Source organism: Mesoplodon densirostris, chromosome 2, assembly GCF_025265405.1.
Source record: "Mesoplodon densirostris isolate mMesDen1 chromosome 2, mMesDen1 primary haplotype, whole genome shotgun sequence".
Taxonomy (NCBI): Eukaryota; Metazoa; Chordata; class Mammalia; order Artiodactyla; family Ziphiidae; genus Mesoplodon; species Mesoplodon densirostris.
The window spans coordinates 169,909,842-169,929,269 of record NC_082662.1 but is presented as its reverse complement, the minus strand read 5'-3'; the positions used below and the strand labels follow the sequence as shown (position 1 = coordinate 169,929,269).

General features: G+C 58.0%; 1 protein-coding gene across 1 annotated transcript in view; it reads right to left on the bottom strand.

Moving 5' to 3' along the window:
* Window positions 1-1,214: 1,214 nt before the first annotated feature.
* Window positions 1,215-19,428, bottom strand: part of ITPKB (inositol-trisphosphate 3-kinase B) — a 99,014-nt gene continuing 80,800 nt past the window's right edge. Inside the window, exons 3-8 of the mRNA XM_060091351.1 lie at window positions 16,724-16,823; window positions 15,170-15,383; window positions 9,817-10,021; window positions 7,615-7,716; window positions 5,871-5,942; window positions 1,215-4,488 (exon numbers count right to left, since the gene is read on the bottom strand). Coding sequence (XP_059947334.1) covers window positions 4,273-4,488; window positions 5,871-5,942; window positions 7,615-7,716; window positions 9,817-10,021; window positions 15,170-15,383; window positions 16,724-16,823 — 909 coding nt within the window. The 3' untranslated portion in view covers window positions 1,215-4,272. The remainder of the gene's footprint in view (window positions 4,489-5,870; window positions 5,943-7,614; window positions 7,717-9,816; window positions 10,022-15,169; window positions 15,384-16,723; window positions 16,824-19,428) is intronic.

The window sequence follows — 19,428 nt, the reverse complement described above, 5'->3', positions numbered from 1 at the left end:
CACTAAGTGCAGCTGGTTGCTTGACCTCATAGGACCACTTTCGGGGAAGTCAGTCAGGCTGCATCCGTCAGGGAGGGGTGTGGTGAAGAGGCAGCGACCTGTTGACCTGTTCTCATCTCCCATTCGGGAAAAGTTTGTACCATAAGGGGGTTAAATCCCCCAGACTTCAGGGTTACACGGGCACGGGCCTGGGTACCTCCCAGGGCTCTGGGCTGACAGGGAACGGAGGGCAGGAAGCAGTTTGCGTGAACCTGTGTAGACAATGGTTGGAGCCCACTGAGCCAGCTGTGGGGCAGGAATGAGGTACAGGTGTGAGAATCTGGAGTGAGCACAGTTACATGATACCCTGGGGAGAGCAGTCCAGGCAGAAGGTGCAAAGGCACTGTGGCCTCTTTGTACTTTTGTCCTGTCATTTCTCAAAATGATAAAGGAAGGATGCACCAGCCCCCAGATACAGAATTCTCAGTTCTGCAAATGAAGCCACTAGCTATCCAGAGCTGGAGAGGCCTGGAGGGAAGGGCACGGTGAACGCTTGATGTGCTGCAGGGGCTCCTGCTGTCAGCTTGACCATCCCAGCCACATGGCCATTCATGAGTCCATCAAACCCTCACTGGGCAGCTACTATGTGCCAGGCCCGGTGCTTAGCGCCTGGGATGCAGGGTAAAGATAAGACAAGCTCTCTGCCCTCTAGATGCTCCCTAGGGAGGGAGGAAGACAATTGGTTTTGAAACCAGACAAATTCTGGATCTGAATCCCTGCTTCCCACTTATTACCCAGGTCAAGGTGTTTGTTCTAAGCCTCAGTTTCCCCATCTGTAGACTATACAGCCTTAGTCATGGAGTTAATACAGGGATCAAAGGGGACTACAGATGCAAGCATCCAGTGCTTTGTACAGAGAGAGAGAGGCTCCATAAGCAAAAGCGGCTGGCAGCTCCGCCAGCCCGGGTGGGTTGGGGGGAGGTGGGGAGCACTTTGTTGCTTCGTCCCTGAGCTGCTACGTAAAAGTTTTCATGGAGAGAGCAGAAAAGAGCAGTTTTGAAGAGTGTTTAAAAATCCTTTGCAGATTAAAATATTACCCAATCTGACCCCCACCCCTGGGGGTTGTCATAGCCCCCCCTGGGTCCTCCAGCTTCCAAAGACCCCCTCACCCCCAGACACCCCTGGAGGGCTTGCGGTGAGAAGGACCACACGCAGACGGCACCCAGCACCGTGGTCTCCAGGGCCTTTATTCAGGAAAGTACAGAGCATCTGCAGTCTGTTTGACAGGCACTGTGCGGGGGTTTGCAACAGCTCAGTTTTCTCCAAAGGTGTGGCGGGGAGAGGGGTGCAGAAGGAAGGAGGAGGCTCAGGGGAGTTCTCTCCTCCAGAAAAAGGCACTGGCGGGGGGTGAGCGCCCTGCTTCTCCCCAAGCAACGGCCTGGGTTATATACACACGGGGGTTGACCAGACGCAGAGAAACTCAAAGCTAAATACAGCGAAGCGTGGAAAGAGTCCATGGCGGAGGGTGGCGGGGTGGGGTGGGAGGATGGCCGGGGCTGCATCCGGCTCCTTCCACGGGGTGGGTAAGGAAGCTCAGAAAGAAGGCAAAGCTTTAAAGGAGAAACAGAATCCAGCCTCTCAGACTTAGTGTTTTGTGCAATTAAAAAAACCCGACGAAATAAATATAACTTAAAAACTTCTTACATGACACTAAAGGCATATCTGGGACAAGCAGTTGAGAAACCTCCTCCACTGCTGAGCAGTGTTGAACCCCAAGAGCCCCGGGGCCCCACGAAGACAGGGCAGAAAGGGCGCCCACTCACCTGTGCGCAGGTGTGCACACCTCGTCCCACCCTCCTGGCACCTGCACGGCCGGGACCCAGGGAGTCCCGGCCTGGACCAGGCTGGCTGGGGAAGGTTTTCAGACCGCCTGGGCAGGGGTTCTGGGAAATCACATTCCAGGATCCAACTATCCCGCCCGGTCAAGGGAGTGGGGGACAGAGGGGAGAATGGGTTGAGAGAGAGAGAGAGTAGGTGTGCAAGAGAACTAGCATGGGAACTACAAAACCCCCAAACCCCTAATAGCATAACCCTAGAAAGATGCCACTTTCTACCATTCACATATATACTGTAACTCAAAGCAAAGGATTGCCAGGAAGAGGCCCTATGGGCCTCCTTTAATGAACAAGTCACTGGCATGTTAGCACATTGTTTGCAAACAACTGGTGCCTGCTTAAAGTGCTTGGAAAGTTTGTTCTCTTCAATTGGTTAAGTCGGTCCCCTGTAATTTTTGTTCATAGCATTAATTTGCTTTAGCAAACTTTTTTCATAGATAGAATGAGGGCACTTGGCCAGCCCATAGTTGTAGAACTTTTACATCTGAATTAATGACGTCCCTTCCCCGCAGACAGGAGCAGCCCAGACCCCCGGGGTCCCTTCTCACCCAGCTGACTATAGCTCCCAAGACCCCGGGCTGACTTTGGTGCTTCTGCCTTCTAGGGTCATGTGGTGTCACAAGGTCTCTCGTGCTCAGCCGGGAGGGGCTGTGACCTTTAGCAAGGCAGCCCACACAGGAGCTCACTGCTGTTTTGATCAAGAGCCAGGAAGTTCAAAAGTGATTTCCATTTTTAAACTCTGTACTTATGCATCCTCATGTGTCCCACCTCTGCCCCCACCAACCGTCACTCACCCAGCATGAAAAGGGAAACGAACGTGTCACGTGGGCAACTTGACAGTTCCTCCAGAGACCCTGCGGTGACAGGGGGCAGCCCAGGAAGGCTTCCCTCTGGATTGGTCCTCCAGGCACACACCCCTGGGGACACATCATCTCCAAGTGTCCCTGGAGCAGCTCCCTGCAGAGCAATGGGTCCAACCTCCGACAGCAAAGGTGAACACCTGGGGCCCAGCTCCAAATGGCCAAAGAGCTGGACTTCTGTTCTTTAGAACTCACGCAAATTTACATTCTTCTCAATAATACAGACCTACTTGCTTTACAATTAAAGTAAGGCTTACAGTTGGTTCCTTGTGAATCTTCAAGCAACCTAGAGATGCCAGGAAGAGATGCCTGGCACCCTCCACATACTCTGGAAGCTGCTCACACCGTATCTGGGAAGCGGGTCTAAGGCCTTCAGGCTGTTAAGACTTATTTCGGGGGCAGTGGGGAGGGGGATGATGGCAGTAAGCCAGCTTCCTGCCTCCTCCCTGCTTAGCGCTGGCCTGGAGCTCTGCCCCATAACTGCTGGGGACCCTGGGCCTCATGAGCAACCTGGGTGTGCAGCAGGTGGACCACCTGGCACCAGGAAGTTGGGAGGTGAGGGGACAGGAGAGGAATGTCCTTGGCAGGTTCTGTCTTTTTCCCCCTGGGGCTGCCTGGCCCCTGGCCCACTGCCATCCAGCCCCGAGGACCCTGTCACAGTAAGGTGGGGAGTGGGAGGTACAGGTGGCTCTGGGGGTTGGGTGGCATCCCTGGAAGCTCAGGTTTGCAGAATGTCCCTCTGAATTCACGGGCGAAAATCACAGACGGGAGAACACAGTTCCTGCCTGCCCCCTCCTGGGAAGGCCAGTGTCAGAGAGCACAGTCCAGTTGGATCTGGACTTCTGGCTCCTGGGTCTGTCCCAATGCTGGAGGGTTTCAATACCGGATGGATGGGGGTCTCTGCTTTAGCAGCCCTACAGAGGCCACCACAGCATCCCTCGGAGTCCCTAGGCTGCTAAGCAGAGGGTACTTTATTCATGGCCAACATTCTGTTCCCAGTGGTTTTATGCCCCTAACACCAGGAAGCCTGGCACCAGGCACCTATTTTTACAGCACCAGCCCATCCCCAGGCTGAGAGGATGGGGCAGGAACAGGCTGTGCCTAACAGTGGCGCCCATGGCACTGGCCACCAGGGGGCAGCAGGCCTCCACAGGTAAGCTGCCCAGAGGCTTGGGGTCGGGGGCTCTTCTGTTAGGGTCCCCGCTGGAGCCAGGAGCCCCGCCGCTACCTGAACCTCCCTCCAGGTCTAAACCCTACTGACCTCCCTGCAGGCGGCCAAGCCTGGGTTTGGGCATTTCTCTGCTAGTAGGAGGATCCTATTGAGAAAGCAAAATGGAAGCCCCGGCTCCAAACCCTTCAATCAGGCAGTAACTAGAAAATCTCATCTCATCTCGTCTACAAAGTGTCTTGTAGTGCCTTTCGGGAGGGTCAGTTCTAGGGCTTGCACCCGGGTGGAAGTCAAGGAAAAATTCAGAAGGAGAAGGGAAGCAAGGGGGAGAAGAGGCCAGGGTGGCGACGAGGTGGGGCGGAGGGTGGCCTCAGGAGAGGGGGGCGCCCGGGCACATTTCCGTCAGGATGTCCACGAGGTTGTTCAGACCCGACAGGTAGCCGTCCTCCCGGTTCCCTTCCTGCCACGGGATGTCATGCTGCAGGGTCTGGCCCTCGGGCAGGGGCGTGGTTTTTCCAAAGTCGATCATCCACACCTTGGCCTGTTCCTTCTTGTCGTGGATGAAGAGGAGGGAGCTGCCGATGACCTGGAGGGGAGCAGGGGGGTGAGGCGGGGAAGGGCTGGGGCCCCGCCCTGCCCTCCAGACAGCAAGCCGGCACCTTAGGGGGGGCTTGGAAAAGCCTGAGACCTCAGGGAAGTGGAGCGAGCTTTGCTCAGCCGATGGGCTCCGTCCCCGATTCTCATCTGAGCAGCAGAGCCTGCCCGAGTGGCCACGCCATGGACAGGGGACATGGGACCCAGAACAATGACCGCCCACACCGCCAGGGAGGAATGTCCAGGAGGGCAGACCCCGTCCCCATCCCCCAGTCCCAACCTGCACACTTTCCTCTATTTCTAGACCACAGCTAACCCATCCCTCAGCACCTCTGAATGCTCCCCAACTGCCCGAGGGGGAGGTGCCAAGGAGATGCCACACGCCTGTCTGTGGGGAGACTGGAAAGGACCCTGTCCCAAGGCACTCACAGCTCCCGGGGGAGGGCGGGCCGTCAGGCCCAGGTCATCCCCAGCCCGGGAGCACACCTGCTGCAAGTCCTGGGCAGACAGGGCTTCTGGGGCTGGTCTTTGCTCACGGTCTCTGCCAGGGACAACGGGCACCAAGACCCCTCCCTGCTGTGGGCCAGGTCAGAGCACCTGCGCGGGGTAAGGCGCTTTCCCAAATATGAACACACCCTCCAACCCCCTGGGTCACCTGTGTGAGGCCCGAAGGAGACATGGGGGTGTGGGGAGGCGCTGAAGTGTCCTTCTAGCTCCCAGGGCCCCGGCCGGGGCAGGGAAGACCCCCTGGATGTGCTGAGCTCAGAGAAGGGGGCTTTCTCTTCCCAGATGGAAAAAAGCAGAAGCCCCAGCTAATTTGGCCTCGGTCTAGACCTGAAGTTTCCAAGTGAAACTCCAGAAAGAGTACAGCAAAACAGTTTTTCAGGAAATAACAGCGAAGTGCTGAAGAAGGGGGAGGCAAAGCTGTGACGAAGCCTGGGGCTGCCAAGTGGGCAGCCGCGGTCCTTCCGTCCACGCAGGAGGTCATGGGCAGCTCTTCGGCCTCAGGTCCTTTCAGCCTTGGCCGCAGGCTGTCCTCCAAAGAAAGCAGGCCAGCTGGAGGAAGCTCTGCAGGCTGCACAAAGCTGAGAAGACAGAGAGACCCCAGGAGAAGCCAAGGACCCAGGGACACTGGGCTTCAGTGAGGACAAAGGGAGAAGAGGGCACTTCCAGGATGGGCGGACCCAGTGCAGCCACACAGGGCAGAGCCGGGCCGAGCCGGCTCCACTCCTGCCTTAGGGGCGGCCCGTCTAGGAGCAAGCAGGTCTGCTAGCACGGGGGTCAGGCCCACAGCTCAGGCGGGTGTGCCCAGGGGTCGTGGCCAACCACACGGAACACGGCTCTCTGTCCCCGAGGACAAAGCCCAACACCTACCTCATGGCACCTGAAGAAGGGAGAGACTTCCAGGGTGGCCCGAATGTCCTTCAGCCGGTCCCGGTAGGCGATCTGGGAACAGAAAGATGCCCAGGTTTTTAAACACGTGGGTGTGGGAGGTAGATTTCAGGTGCTATTTGGCCCCTTAGAGTCTCTGAGCGTCAGCGTGAGAGGGACTTACACCCTGTTTATTCCAACCTCCTCATCTAGAAATGAAGAAACTGAGGCTCAAAGAAGGCAGAGCAGCTGGGGCCCTGGTCCCACCCTCCCTCCACTACACACTGCTTTGTGACAGGAGGCGCGGTTTGGGGACGGGGGAGTGGGGGACAGTTCCCGAACAGCCGGGAGGCCTCCAGGAGCCCCTCGCACGAGGGTTAAGTCTATTCTGGAACTCCAGCAGTGTGGAAGCAGCACCCAGAGAGCCCGGTTGCCATGGTGCTTGTCTTCCTGATACAAACTTCAGTGCCCTGAACTCTTGAAAAGAACAGAATAAGAGAGCCAGAGCCACAAATATCTCTGCCAGTGGCCTCTCCACAGAGCTGTGCTGGCCCTGGGGGTGCCCGCCCTCCCCAGGGGCTGCAAGGGAAGCCTGTCGCACACAGGCACATAGGGTCCCTTGACGCCCATTTGAAGCAGCGCCAGCCCGGGGCTCAGGACCAGGAATAATCCCTCTCGTCCGGGTGCAGGCAGCGCACGTTCTGTGGCAAACTCTGCTGAGGAGCCGGAATCCTCCCCGGCCGCTGACCCGGAGTCCAGAGGCTCCAGCTATGGAAGAGTTGGGGTGCCTGCCCCGTGACTGAAGCCTCGGCTCTTACCATGGGCCAAGCGAAGTCTCCCAGCTGGAAAAGGGGGCGGTAGGGAAACTCCCCAGTTCCAGCCGGTGCTAAGTCTCCTTGGAGAAAGGCTGTCTGGGTCCAGCCCTCCCCACTCAGCATCCCGGGAGCCTGTGCAGGGGAAGGTGCCTCTCACTGGGGCTCCAGGGCTCAGGTCCCTGGTGTACCCAGGTCTCTGATTGTCACAGGGTGCCCTGTCCTTGGGGTGTGGGGACTCAACACACCCTACCCTCAGCTGATCCCAGTGCCCAGAGCATCTGTCCAGCAGCCTGCCTGTGGCGAATGAAGTCACTTTGTCGTGAACTTCTGCCACCCACACCTCCAGGCTCAGAGAGCCCATCAGTTCTGGCTGGGGAGGGTGACGCGGCACCTCGCCTCGCAATGCCCGCACACCTCCCTCCCTCAGTCTCAGCCTGGTGGAGGCCCAGCCAGGCCTAGAAGCGCAGGGACCAGCAGGCTGCCGGCCCACCTGGGTGTGAGCTCCAGCTCCCCCTTTCCTAGCTGTGTGCCCTTGACATCTCAGTCTCCTCATCTGTAAAATGGGGACAAGGATGCCAACCCGCTGCAGAGGGCTGCTACGAGGGTTTGGTGAGCACTTGGCACAATACTTGGCCTGCAGTGGGTGCTAGAGGAATACGGGCATTGGAAAGGGTTGCTCTGAAGGGGATGGAGACATTTTTGGGAGCTGAGCTGCTGGCTAAGGGAAAGAGTGAGCGCGTGTTCACCCGCTGGACGGGCTGACAACCACACCACCTCCCTCTTCACCTTCCAAGCAGAAGTTTGGGGCCAGGGTTTTCTGTGTGGGAACCTCGGCTCCGTCTCGGGCTGGGCAAGAACCTCCAGAGGGGGTGCAGCTACCCCTGCCCGGAGACCACACGGCCCGACCCCTTCGCAGGGGGCACCCGACTCACCAGGATGTTCCGGTTTCCTTTAGTGAATTCTCTGAAGGCCTCGATCACCTGCTCCCTCGTTTTGGTCTTCTTGAAGTCCCGGTTCACGGAGCCATCTTCTTTCTGAGAAGAAGAATGACACAGTGCCTCAGAGCCACGAGCCCCAGGCTGACCCCCAGGCAGCCAGGTGCCCACACGGGGCACAAGGAAGCAGGTGCCGTGTGGTCAATCCGACTGCACGGCACGGGGGAGCCTGTCCTGCACCCTGGCTGAGGAGAACACAGTGGGTGGCACCAGCGTCCCAGGCAGAGTAAACGGCATTAGGAAGGCCCGGAGGCCCGAGGGGCGCTTGGACCAAGACTGGGGGAGCGAGACTGCGGGGCCCGCCCGTCCATCCTGAGGGTCCTGAGTGTGAGCAACAGGGGGCTGAGGGAGATGCACGGGCCTCTGCTTCCATGAGGGGCCGGGTCCCTGGAACCGGGGTGCCTGAAAGTCTCTGCTGCCCAGGGACACCCTCCCTCACCACAGGAGAGAGGCGCTCCTTGCCCCAAGCTCAGCTCGATTCCCTTGTAATGGGAGGTCTCTTACTTAGGCTCCCTGAAAGCGAGGATATAACACAGCCCAGCCCGCTCCCTTCCCCACCCAGTGCACGGAATGGCTCTATTTCCTGAGACCAGTACTGTCTGTTGCAGGCTGTTCAGGCAGCACGTGGGGCTTAGCATCTCTACGAGGAAAGCTGTTCTTTAAGGTCAAAGGGTGAGAAAGGCTGGCTCCACTAGGCCCCCAGACGTGCGTCTGTGCGCCACCAGGGCGGAGCCCGGCACTGTCGCTGCCTCTGCAAGAATAGGCAGGACCCTGGCCAGAGGGAGAGAGCCGAGGGCTGGACCTTCCCCACAGGGGTCTCTGCAGGGCCTTTCCTGGACCAGGGACGGGGGAGGCGGGGGTGTGCTGGTGAAGGCAGCTGGCTCCTTTCGGAGCTGGCCGGCCCCCAGCCCGAGAAGATGGGCTGTTGGCCGTTCCTGCAGCTGGACAGTGGACAGAGACCAGGAGATCCAGCGAGAGACGGAGAGAGAGGTCAAGGGAAAAGCAGATTGTTTCAAACAGATACAGAAAGGAAAGGAGCCTTAAGAGGACGAAGATGAGCATATAATTTACTCTCCCACTGGATCCAAAAATACAGCAAAAGCCGATTTCAGAAGACAGGGGAGGGGCAGATGGCTTTCTCAGACTGGAGATCGTAAAGCAGCTGTCACAGGGGAAGGCGAAAACTTTGCCCCACTCGAAGCCATCGGCAGCGAGGCACTGCCCCGCAGAAACTTCCGGCCAAGGCCATCGGCAAGGAGGCTGTCCTGGCTTCTCTCGCTCGTGAGTCAGGGCTCCCCGCTGCCCTACTCTGACTCGAGGGCTGGCCAACATGGGCCAAGAATGGGCAGAGAACAGAAACCCGAGCACGCTCGGACTGTCCTCCGCTTGAGAGGGACAGATGCCTGAGACCGAGGGGCCAGCGCTTCACAGCCCCGCTCCTTGGGGTGAAGCGTGTGTCTGAGCAGAGGCTCTCAAATCCAGCAGCAAAGGAGGCATGTGGGAGCCTGGGTCTAGGGAGAGCATTCTCAGGCGCTTCTTGGGAGAGTGAAGAGGAAAGAAAAGAGAATGAGGGGGCCCAGACGTTGGGGGTGGCCTCGGTGCAGCCTCCCCAGAGGGGCTTGGTGACCGGAGGAGCAGCGCCTAGTCCTGCCTCCCAGGCAGATGGCTCGGAGGTCAGAGGCAGCCGGCACGCTCCCTCCCTTGGCTGCATCTCACTGCCAGTCCTGATTTTCGGGCCCTGGGAAGAATGAGCCAGCTCCCAGCACTGGCATGCAGCAAGCTGCCTCCTGGGTGGGGTCTCAGTGCTGGGCATGGTCTGGGCTAGATGTAGGGTCCTCGGCGGAGGGCTCAACGCTGGGTGGGGCTAGAAGCCAGCCCTGCTCCAAGGCCCCAACCCCCTACATGGCCATCCCACCCAGACCCAGACCAAGGAGTAGGCCAGTTTCCCCAAATGTCTGTCCCTGGGGCTGGCTGCCCATGCCCTGGGCCCGTTTGGGGAGGAATCTTACAGCCTCCATAGGGTCTTGAGAGCAGCCAGGACCGCTGGGTGAATGCTGTTGGAGCCCCAGGACCCAGTCCCTTCCCCACCCAGAAGCGGGGCGGCTCAGGCAGCCTCAGGCCACCGCTGGCTGTCCTCACCTTGATGCCCTCGATCCGGAACCCGAGCGTGGCCGTGGAGCTGATGGTCTCCCTCCACTGCATGTATCGCGGCTTGGTCACAGCCCGCTGGGCTTTCTCCTCCTCGGTAGGGGCCTCTGGGTCCACCTCTATCATCTTCTGGTACATGTCCTTCCGGAGGCTGGGCTTCTTCCGGGCCTTGGTGAGTTCCTCCTCCAGGTAGGTCCTGGGAGGGAGGGGAAGCCACATGAGGGCCAGTGGCCAGAGTGCGGCCCACTGGTGCCTTGCCCGAGGGCTGCAGTCAGCTTAGCCAAGTCAGCCTCATCCCGGACAGGCGCACATCTGCTTGCGCTGGGCCTGGCTGTTGACCGAGCACGGGCCAGCCTTGCCTAATGCGAGCAGCTTCGTTCCAAGAGCACTGGGAAGGCCCGACAAAGCCCAAGGAGCTCTTCCTTCTGGGCACCTCACAGGACCAGCAGAGGAGGGAGGAAGAGAGGGGCAGCTTGGCGGCTCATCCTGCTGGCGTGAAGGTGGGGAAGGGGGCTGAGGGCAGGTCCGCTCAGGGTCCAGCTGTCCCCCCGGGCTGCCTTCCACGAGGCGAGGGCTTCGTAAGCCAGCACCTGTGTGAGTCGGGGAGTGCGTTTCGTCCACGCCACCCATCTCCCTGGTGCCCCGGCAGCCTAAGGGCTCTCTCCGAAGAGGGAGCACCTTCAGGCCAGAAGGAGGCCTCTGAAGTGGCCCCAGTGCTGGAGGGAGAAGCCCGTGATGGGAGGCAAAGCCTCGGGGCTCTTTTTCTATCGCAGAGACGTGCTGGGCTCTTCCTATCCCTCGGATCCCAGGCCTCAAGACAACGTGGCCAAGTAAACTGTTCACCACCCTGCCCTCCGCACGGGCTGGCAGGGGTCTCCTAGGAACTGGCAGAGGTAACGGGAGTGGGGACAGTACAGGATCTGGGCAGCCCGAGACCGGCTTCCTGGCCCCAGGCCGCCTCCCTGGCCCCCTTCGCCAACGGGGTGAGTCACCCCTGTTGCACATCAAACGCCCACCCTCCTCCCCGCTCCTATTTTAAACTCCCCTTCTCCCCCACAGTGGGCTCAGCTGCTGCCTGTGACCCTTCTTGAAACAGGAATCCGCAGCGTCAGCTGAGTAGAGGGAAGTCTTCTCCCCGGGCCCGTGTGCGTGGGCGTTGCCCACACGGCGGCCTGTGACGGCAGGCCCAGCCTCCACTCTCCATCTGTCCCCGGGGACTTGCTCTACTGTTTCCCACCATACCTCCAACCTGCCGGTGTGGGACCCAGAACAGACTGGTCAAATCCTTTAAAAGATAAGCTTCCAGAGCCACTGTACCAACTCTTTCAAGAAAAAAGCAAATCCTTGGTGGTGAACTTGGGTCTGGTCATTTAGGACCTTCCAGCGGGTGATGCAGACTGTAAGGAGGTTCTGTGCTTGGTTGTGCCCTTGCACACGCGCACACACACACACACATGCGCATGCACACACTACTGTATGCACGTCCATGCACGCACACGTGCATGTACAAACACTACTGCATGCAGAGCCAGGTCAGTGCCAATGAGCGCTACAGGGCAGAGCTGTGAGGCAGGCTGCTTTTGCATGGATTTGTGTCATGCTGGCCCGTGTGTGTATTTGTGTGTACGTGCTGTGTGGTGGGCAAAGGGTTCGCCGTCCCCAATGCTCCTGAGTCCGCTGCAGGGGCCTGCGGGTGGGTGGGTGGTGCACTTCTTTTTTTTTTTTTTTTTTTTTACTAGATCTTTATTGGAGTATAACTGCTTCACAATACTGCACTAGCCACTGTTGCACAACAAAGTGAATCACCCACATGCATACATACATCCCCATATCCCCTCCCTCTTTTTATTTTTTTTATTTTTTTTAATTTTACAAATTTAATCAGTTATACATATACATATGTTCCCATATCCCCTCCCTTTTGCGTCTCCCTCCCACCCTCCCTATCCCACCCCTCCAGGCGGTCACAAAGAACCGAGCTGATCTCCCTGTGCTATGCGGCTGCTTCCCACTAGCTATCTACCTTACGTTTGGTAGTGTATCTATGTCCATGCCGCTCTTTCACTTTGTCACAGCTTACCCTTCCCCCTCCCCATATCCTCAAGTCCATGCTCTAGTAGGTCTGTGTCTTTATTCCTGTCTTACCCCTATGTTCTTGATGACATTTTTTTCTTAAATTCCATATATATGTGTCAGCATACAGTATTTGTCTTTCTCTTTCTGACTTACTTCACTCTGTATGACAGACTCTAGGTCCATCCATCTCACTACAAATAACTCAATATCATTTCTTTTTATGGCTGAGTAATACTCCATTGTATATATGTGCCACATCTTCTTTATCCATTCATCCGATGATGGACACTTAGGTTGTTTCCATCTCCGGGCTATTGTAAATAGGGCTGCTATGAACATTTTGGTACATGTCTCTTTTTGAATTATGGTTTTCTCAGGGTATATGCCCAGTAGTGGGATTGCTGGGTCATATGGTAGTTCTATTTGTAGTTTTTTAAGGAATGGTGGTGCACTTCTGAAAAGACTTCTCAGTAGCTCCTTAAGCAGGAAGCGGCCCTCACTGTCAAATCCCTTTCCACATGGGGCTTGCTCCAGAAAGGGCCTGTGCAGCGCAGTCTGGGCAGAGTTGCTCACCCTCTGGGAGAGGAAAGGGGCCAGGCAGAGATGCCTACAGGGGTCACGAGCCTGGTGGTGGGGTCAAGGGTCCACCGGGAGGAGAGCTGCAAAGCCTCCCCAACCCTGGTGTCCTGACACTGGTCCGGCCCACCCTGCCCACCCCAGCAGGAAGGTCACACGTCCATGAAGCCTGCTGGGTGAAGCCACAAGACTAAGTAAAGGCAGTGTTCCCCTCAGGAAGGCAGCCAGCCCATGGGGAGCCAACAGGTGATACACCAAAGCCATCCACTTCCCACCACGCTCTCTCCAACCTGCTTCCCACCAGGGCACAGGTGCTACAGACAGCTCTGGTCTCCACCTGCCAGCCCTGGTCCAGAGGTCAGGAAGACACTCCTGATTCTCCACGGCAGGCTACATGACACACAAGAGATATGGGGTCAAACCTAAGAAAACGCCCTAGAGCAATGTGAGCTTATGTCCTTGTGGAACTGGGGTCCCAAGACACCCCTCGTTAGGACACTACAGGTGGCTGCATCACCTTTTCCTCAGGCCTCACCATGGCCGGGTCTGATGACCAGCCAGCCCTTCCACCACTGTGACAAGTCTGTGACAAGTCTCAACCTCTCATGCCCCAGACTCAGGGTTTGTGGTGGCCCTGGGCTGCGGCCTCCCCTCCCTCTGGCAAGTGAAGAACCCTTGGGGAGCGCCAAGCTGCAGCCCAGGCTCGACCTGGTAGTCAGAGGCCTGGTGCAGAGGCAGGCTGTGTGGCTGCCTGGCTGTGTGGCCCTGGGGAGTCCCTTAGCCTCTGGTGTCAAAGGTTCTCCTGCTCAGACTGGATGGTGGCCCATCTGCCAGGGCGGCTGTAAGGAACACCCAGCACTCGGAGCACAGAAGGGCCTCCACCCCATCCTCAGGACCCGTGAGACAGGGAAGGGGGTGCAGGGGTGGGACTGGTCCTGGGGAGACCTACCTCCTCCCCGCCATAGGGGATCCTCACACACCTCCTCCCTCAGCCTCCAGGCGGCCCTGCCCAGGACTGGGTTAAACACGCCCCAGCCTTGCTGGTCACTCTGGGTCTCTCCTGAGAGCCCTGGGTGCATTGGGACAGAAGCTCCAGGCAGCAGGGGGATGGAGCAGCCTTGGTAAGAGAGGAGGCTCCTGTCCCCAGCAGCCTCCCAGGGAACAGACAGGCACCCCGCCAGCCTTTTAGGACTGGCCACACGTTCTTCCCACAGGGTGTACTTTTTTTGGCCCCGGTCTGAGTGAATACCGATCAGAATATTTATGTGTCTCCCCTTGAGAGGGCACATCCTGGTGCATCACGGGAAGGCCTTCCAGGGACAGAAATAAGACTCTGGAGAGAGCAGTGGCCAAGTGGTGGCTGGAGGGACATTCTTTCTCCCTGTGGGCTGGAGATGGTGAGACCCCTGGATGGAGGGAGAGAGAGGCTGGGGACAGTGCAAAGAGTGGGGTCTCTACTTCCCCACCCCTTCGTCCCTGCCCTCGGGGCCAAGCCAAGGGAACACAGCGGGTCAGCCTGCAGTGTCAGGGTCTGATTTCATGACACAATTCCCAGGAGGAATGAGGAAGGAAGGAAAACTGACTGGCTTGGCCTGCTTCTTTCCTGAGGACACACACACACCCCTTTCTCAAACTCCTCTTATAAGAAATAAAACTGCTTAAACCATCCAAAGCAAACGCAGGCTCCAGCTGTGAGCTCTGCGTCTCGGAGCCTGGTCTCCCCGGAGAGCGGCGGGCCGGATGGAGGAGGCCCACGCCTGGCCGTCCCGTCTGGGCACCTGCAGTCGGCGGCTCTCTGAGGCTTCAGAGGACTTCACCACCCACTGACCCGCCAGGAAGGAGCTACTCCATGACTCCTGAGACGGAATGGTCAGAGTCTGAGAGGAGATGAGAAAACCCTGCTGCCAAAGCAGGGCCCAGAGCTCAGGCGCCCGGGGCTCAGGTCCTCCTGGCTCTGCCCTCCACCCTGTCTTCTTCAGCCCACTTCTTCCCTCCCGGGTCTTCTCTGGGAGGAGCCTGGTGGGGGGGACACACCCATTTCCACACACATGCCCACATACCCATCTGGCTCTGTGCCACTGGGCTGGGGTCGCCGCCAGCCCCAGTCCAGAATGCGGCAAGCTGGCGACTGTTATCAGGGCCTCTCACACTCCTCTCTCCTCCACTGCACCCTTATGACAGGCGCAAGTCTCTTTCGGCAAATCAACACAATCTGCTAACCGGCTCCCTCTTTGGCTCGGGGTTGGGGTGCAGGGGCGGGGAGGGTGGGATGAGAACAACCTCTACTCCAGTCTCCCCCTCGCAGCCCACATTAACGGGAAGCCGCCCCCTGCTCCCCCCAGCAATCCCACCTGACCAGATGGGCAGTTCTCTCTGCCCTCTCCCTGGGGAGGCTCCGCATCCACCAGGTCCCCTTTCTGGTCCCACCGGCTACCGGCTCCCGTCCCCTCCCCCGCCGGCCCCTGGCTCACCAGAGAAGGGAAGGGGCCGTCCTGGGCAAAGCCAGCACATATGTGAGATGAGCAGAGTGGGTCCAACCAGACCCCTGGCCCGGCCTCGCCCACATGAGCCCTCAGGGACAGCCCAGAAAGCCCGGCCTCCTGGAAGCCTGGAATGCCGTGCCTGGTATCTGCCGCCCGGCCAGCTGGGGGCTGAGGGGCGGGTGTGCCCCCATCTGAGGAGCCTGGCTCACCTGACGCCCATCTTGCAGTCCATCACGCAGGGTGAGTCGAAGTCGGCCAGCAGGTCGTCCATCTGGTTGTAGCGCTCCCCGTCCTTCACCACGTCCCCGTGGTAGGCAGGCACGTAGGGTCTCAGCACGTCGGCCATCAGCCGGTCCAGGCAGCGCTGCTCCGACTCACAATGCTTCTTCAGGATCCTGCCGTTGGCAGCCGCCTTGAAGCTCCCTGCACAGCAAGGTGGGAGGAGGCCCTGGGTCCCCAGCCTGAGCCCTCCTGGCTCTGACCCCTGCCCCTACCAGACACGCCCTCCGTCACAGGGCCCGGGCCTCTCGGGGATGCTGTGGAGCTTGCCAAGCATGGGGCTGAAGGTGTGCCCAGGTCCCCACTGGTGGACCGAGCCCTTTAAGCGGAGTGGGTGCAAGTCCCAGTTCCCCACTCCCCACCCGCCGTGCCCTGACGGCAACTCTGGGCTGGCTCCCCGACTTCGCAGACCCCAGGCTCCTCCTCTGAAGATGGAAGGACACCAGTGCTCACCGCTGGAGGGTGAGCAAGGCCAAGTGAGAGGTCTGTGCCAGGACCTATTCACCCCTCTCTGTGTGACCACCACCTCCCAACCCCACCATCGACCCTGCTTCCCAGCCACGAAAGTGTCTCTGGTCTCAGTGGAGGAGAAGCCCTGATAGAAGCGGATTTAGCGCCAGGAGAGGGAGACCGGCTGAGAAGCAGCGGTCCAAGGCTCTGCCCGGCTGGGCGGTGTTCCTTCTGAGCCACACCCTCAGGTAAGTATTGAGGAAGGATGTCCATCCACCTGCCTTGGGGTCTGGGCCAACGTGGTTAAGGGTGTAAAAAAAAAAATATCAGGCCCTGTGCTGGCCTGAAGTCCACAGGCGGCCACTGAATTGTCCCCTGGGGACGATGCCCACCAAAGGACCACCATGAGCGGGCTAGACAGCTCTAGACATCCTCCCCTGTCACTGAGGGGCCACCTGGAGACCTCATGGCTAGCCCAGGGCGTGGCCACTGCAGCCGGTACTCCACTATGTCTTAACACTCTTGGGGCAACCTGCCTGCCTCTCCCACCAGCTACGAGCTCCTTCGGAGCAGACACTATATCTGCATACGTATTGTCACCCAGAGGAGCACCTTGATGAGGGCATACAACAGGCACTCAGGGAAGCACTTAGCTTTGTCTCTTTGTCCCAGGTGACAAATGGCAGGCAAGCTATAAAGACTGATGACTTCAACTGTTTTATTGAGTTAAAATGGAAGAGAGATTGAAAGAAAGACTGAAAGAGACAGAGAGACTGAGGGGGGAATGTGTGTGACTTGTGAAGAGGCGGCACAGACTGTGGACAGGGAGGGTGTCCACGTGCATTTTTGAGGCAGTGTTAAGGCCCGTCTCTCAAGTACGCCTGCGACTGCAGACCACGAAGTCTCTCGGGGAGCACCTATTCAGATGCTTCATCCCCGGGAGCATCCAGGGCCAGGCCCGTCCCCCACACGCACTGGACGCCTCCCCAGAGAGCCGGACATCCTGCCAGAAAGTCCGGGAGAGCTGTGGCTACCTGCGTGTCCTGCCAGCTGGATCCAGGGGTACTTCTTCTTGAAGGACATGACAAAGGGAGACCAATGCACCATGTTTTTTATTTTCCTCCATGATTTGCTCTAGAAACAAGCAAACGAAAAGCTCTACATTAGAAACAGAACGACTACTTTCTGCTTAGGATGAATTCAAAACCAGGGAACCCCCTGCCTGTGGCACAGGACAAGAGGTGAGTGCCAGGCTCACGGCGCAGGCAGCTCTGAGGACTTCACTTCCATCAACTACGTGGCATGCATCTATGGGCTTTGTCCCATTCTACAGACAGGCTGAGCAAAACACCCAGAATCAAGGGGACAAGGATCTGACAGGCTCTGGGCACAGAGGAAGGGAAGGACAGAGCATTCTCCATCCAGGGCTGACCCCATCCCACGCCACTTCCCCAACAGGGGACAACTAAACCCACACTGCCTTTCTTTGTGCCCCCTCTCAGTTTCCTCATCTGTCTAGTGAGGGATGGACGGCTGGTCCCCCACGCTCTTTGGATCAGCAGACACTCTAGGACTCTGGAAAATGACCTCTTGCATCCCAACAGCAAGGGCCCCTCAGAGGAAGACGAGAGGCCACGATCACCCAGCTGCAGCGTGTCACCTCCTACTGCACTTGCAGATGCGGTACCAGCAGAGGCACCTCTTGCCTCTGAGAGGTGAGAGGTTTGAGACTTTAAAGGGAACTCCCTGGGGACAGCAGTGCCTCCAAGGCTTTGGTGCACACAGGGGTGAGCCAGCCCGCAGGACTCTCTCTCCGCTGCACTTCTCCTTCTCAAGACATTTCTTAAGTAAAAACTCTGTGTGTGTGTGTGTGTGCATGTGTGTGTGTGTAGGAGGGGCTCCTTGGGCAGAAAGGAGAACTAACATTTATTGAGCACCTTCTTATTTTATTTTCACAGCAAGGATGCAAGGTAATCATTATTATTTCCATTTGCAGAACCCAAGCCTCAGACAAGTAAGTGCTAGAGCCACATTTAAACCTTCACCTATATGACTACTTTAAAGAAAATCCTTTTTGTCCCCAGCTATAAACATTTCTCTCTATAAAAATATCCCTAAGTTACTTTAATAAGAACGGGCTGTAGACATGAAGAGCAAGTGTCCCCAGACACAAGCCCCTGAAGGGAGTGATGAGAAGTGAAGCATTTCAAGCTCCTTAGAAGTGGACTCCTGACAGCAAAACCACAGACAGTAAACCCCCAAGGCTCTGCGCTGGGAAGGAGAAGCTGGGAATTCTACAGAAGAGGGAGGTGAGGAGTGGTCCTGCCGGGACAGTGGACCCCTGGGGACCCCTGGCAGTTCCTCATTCTCTGTCCTGCAGCGTCCGCTAGCAGCCACGCTGAGGTTGCTGGACTGACTCCAGCTGCTGGAGCCCAAGGTTAAATCAGTCTCCTTTGTTTTTTTCTCTCTGGTGAGACTCAGCTGCTTCTGTCATCAAGGCTTCAAGTTAAAATCTGTTTCAGGAGAAGAATTCTTCCCTACCGAACCTGGCAATGTTTACCCCACCCCAGAAACCCTCACTCTACTGCCAAGACCTAGTCTAAAGCGAAGGCAGCGCTCTGCCAGGCCATGTGACAAAGGGCCGGCCTCACCGACAAGGGTGTTTTTCCTAGATCCTTCTGATGGAGATCTCCGAAGAAGGCTAAGGAAAGCCAGCGTTTCTTATCTAAGCACCCAGAAGGCTGCACAAACACTCAGGACAGACAATGCACGAGGGCAGCACTGGGAAAACCTAATTACATGAGATGACCAACCACGTGATGGTTTGTTCCACCCACGGGGAAGACGACGTCTAGGTGGGTCCAGAAGAAAAGTGCACAGCTCTCACCACCTGCTTGGTCACACCCCCGCAACAGAGCTCAGAGGGGACGAGGGTCCGACGGGTTCAGAGTGGGGTGGGAGGAGGGAGAGGGCACAGTGTTCTCCATCCAGGGCGGACCCCATCCCATGCCACTCCCCCATCAGGGGACCACTAAACCCACACTGCCTTTCTTCATGCTCCCTTCTCAGGGCCTCAGCTTCCTCATCTGTCTAGTGAGGGATGGACAACTGGTCCCCCCCACTATCTTTGGATCAGTGGACACTCTAGGACTCTGGAAAATGACCTCTCGCATCCCAACAGCAAGGGCCCCTCAGAGGAAGACTAGAGAGGCCACGATCACCCAGCTGCAGCGTGTCACCTCCTACTGCACTTGCAGATGCGGTGCCAGCAGAGGACCCAGGGAGGATGTGTCCCGCTGCCGGGGTCGGGGGCCTGCAAAGACTGATGCCTGCCGGGGAGGAAGGTCATCACAGAGGCTGACCCCACAGACGCAGGCTGGGGGCACAATCGAGGGAGCAGAAGACTACTGCAGGCAGCGGGGCCTGTGGGAACAGAGGTCCGGGACTGGGCTTTGGAGCAGTTGGGCCGGATGTGCTGGGAATTCGAGCCAGAAGCAGTGGCTGATAAGGGTTGGAGGGCGAGGCCAGCTCTGCACGCCGGGCCGAGACGCTTGGACTCCGGGCAGTGTGGTGTTGGGGAGGCAGGCTGCCCTGGGCCTGAGTCCTGGCTGCGGCTGCTCCTCACTGACTGACCCTCCACTTGAGGCCCTATTATCTTCCCTGTAAAATGGGAATAACACATACATTCCTTTGAGCCCCGGAGGTAAAGCCATTAGAAGTTCACGGGCACAGGGGTGTT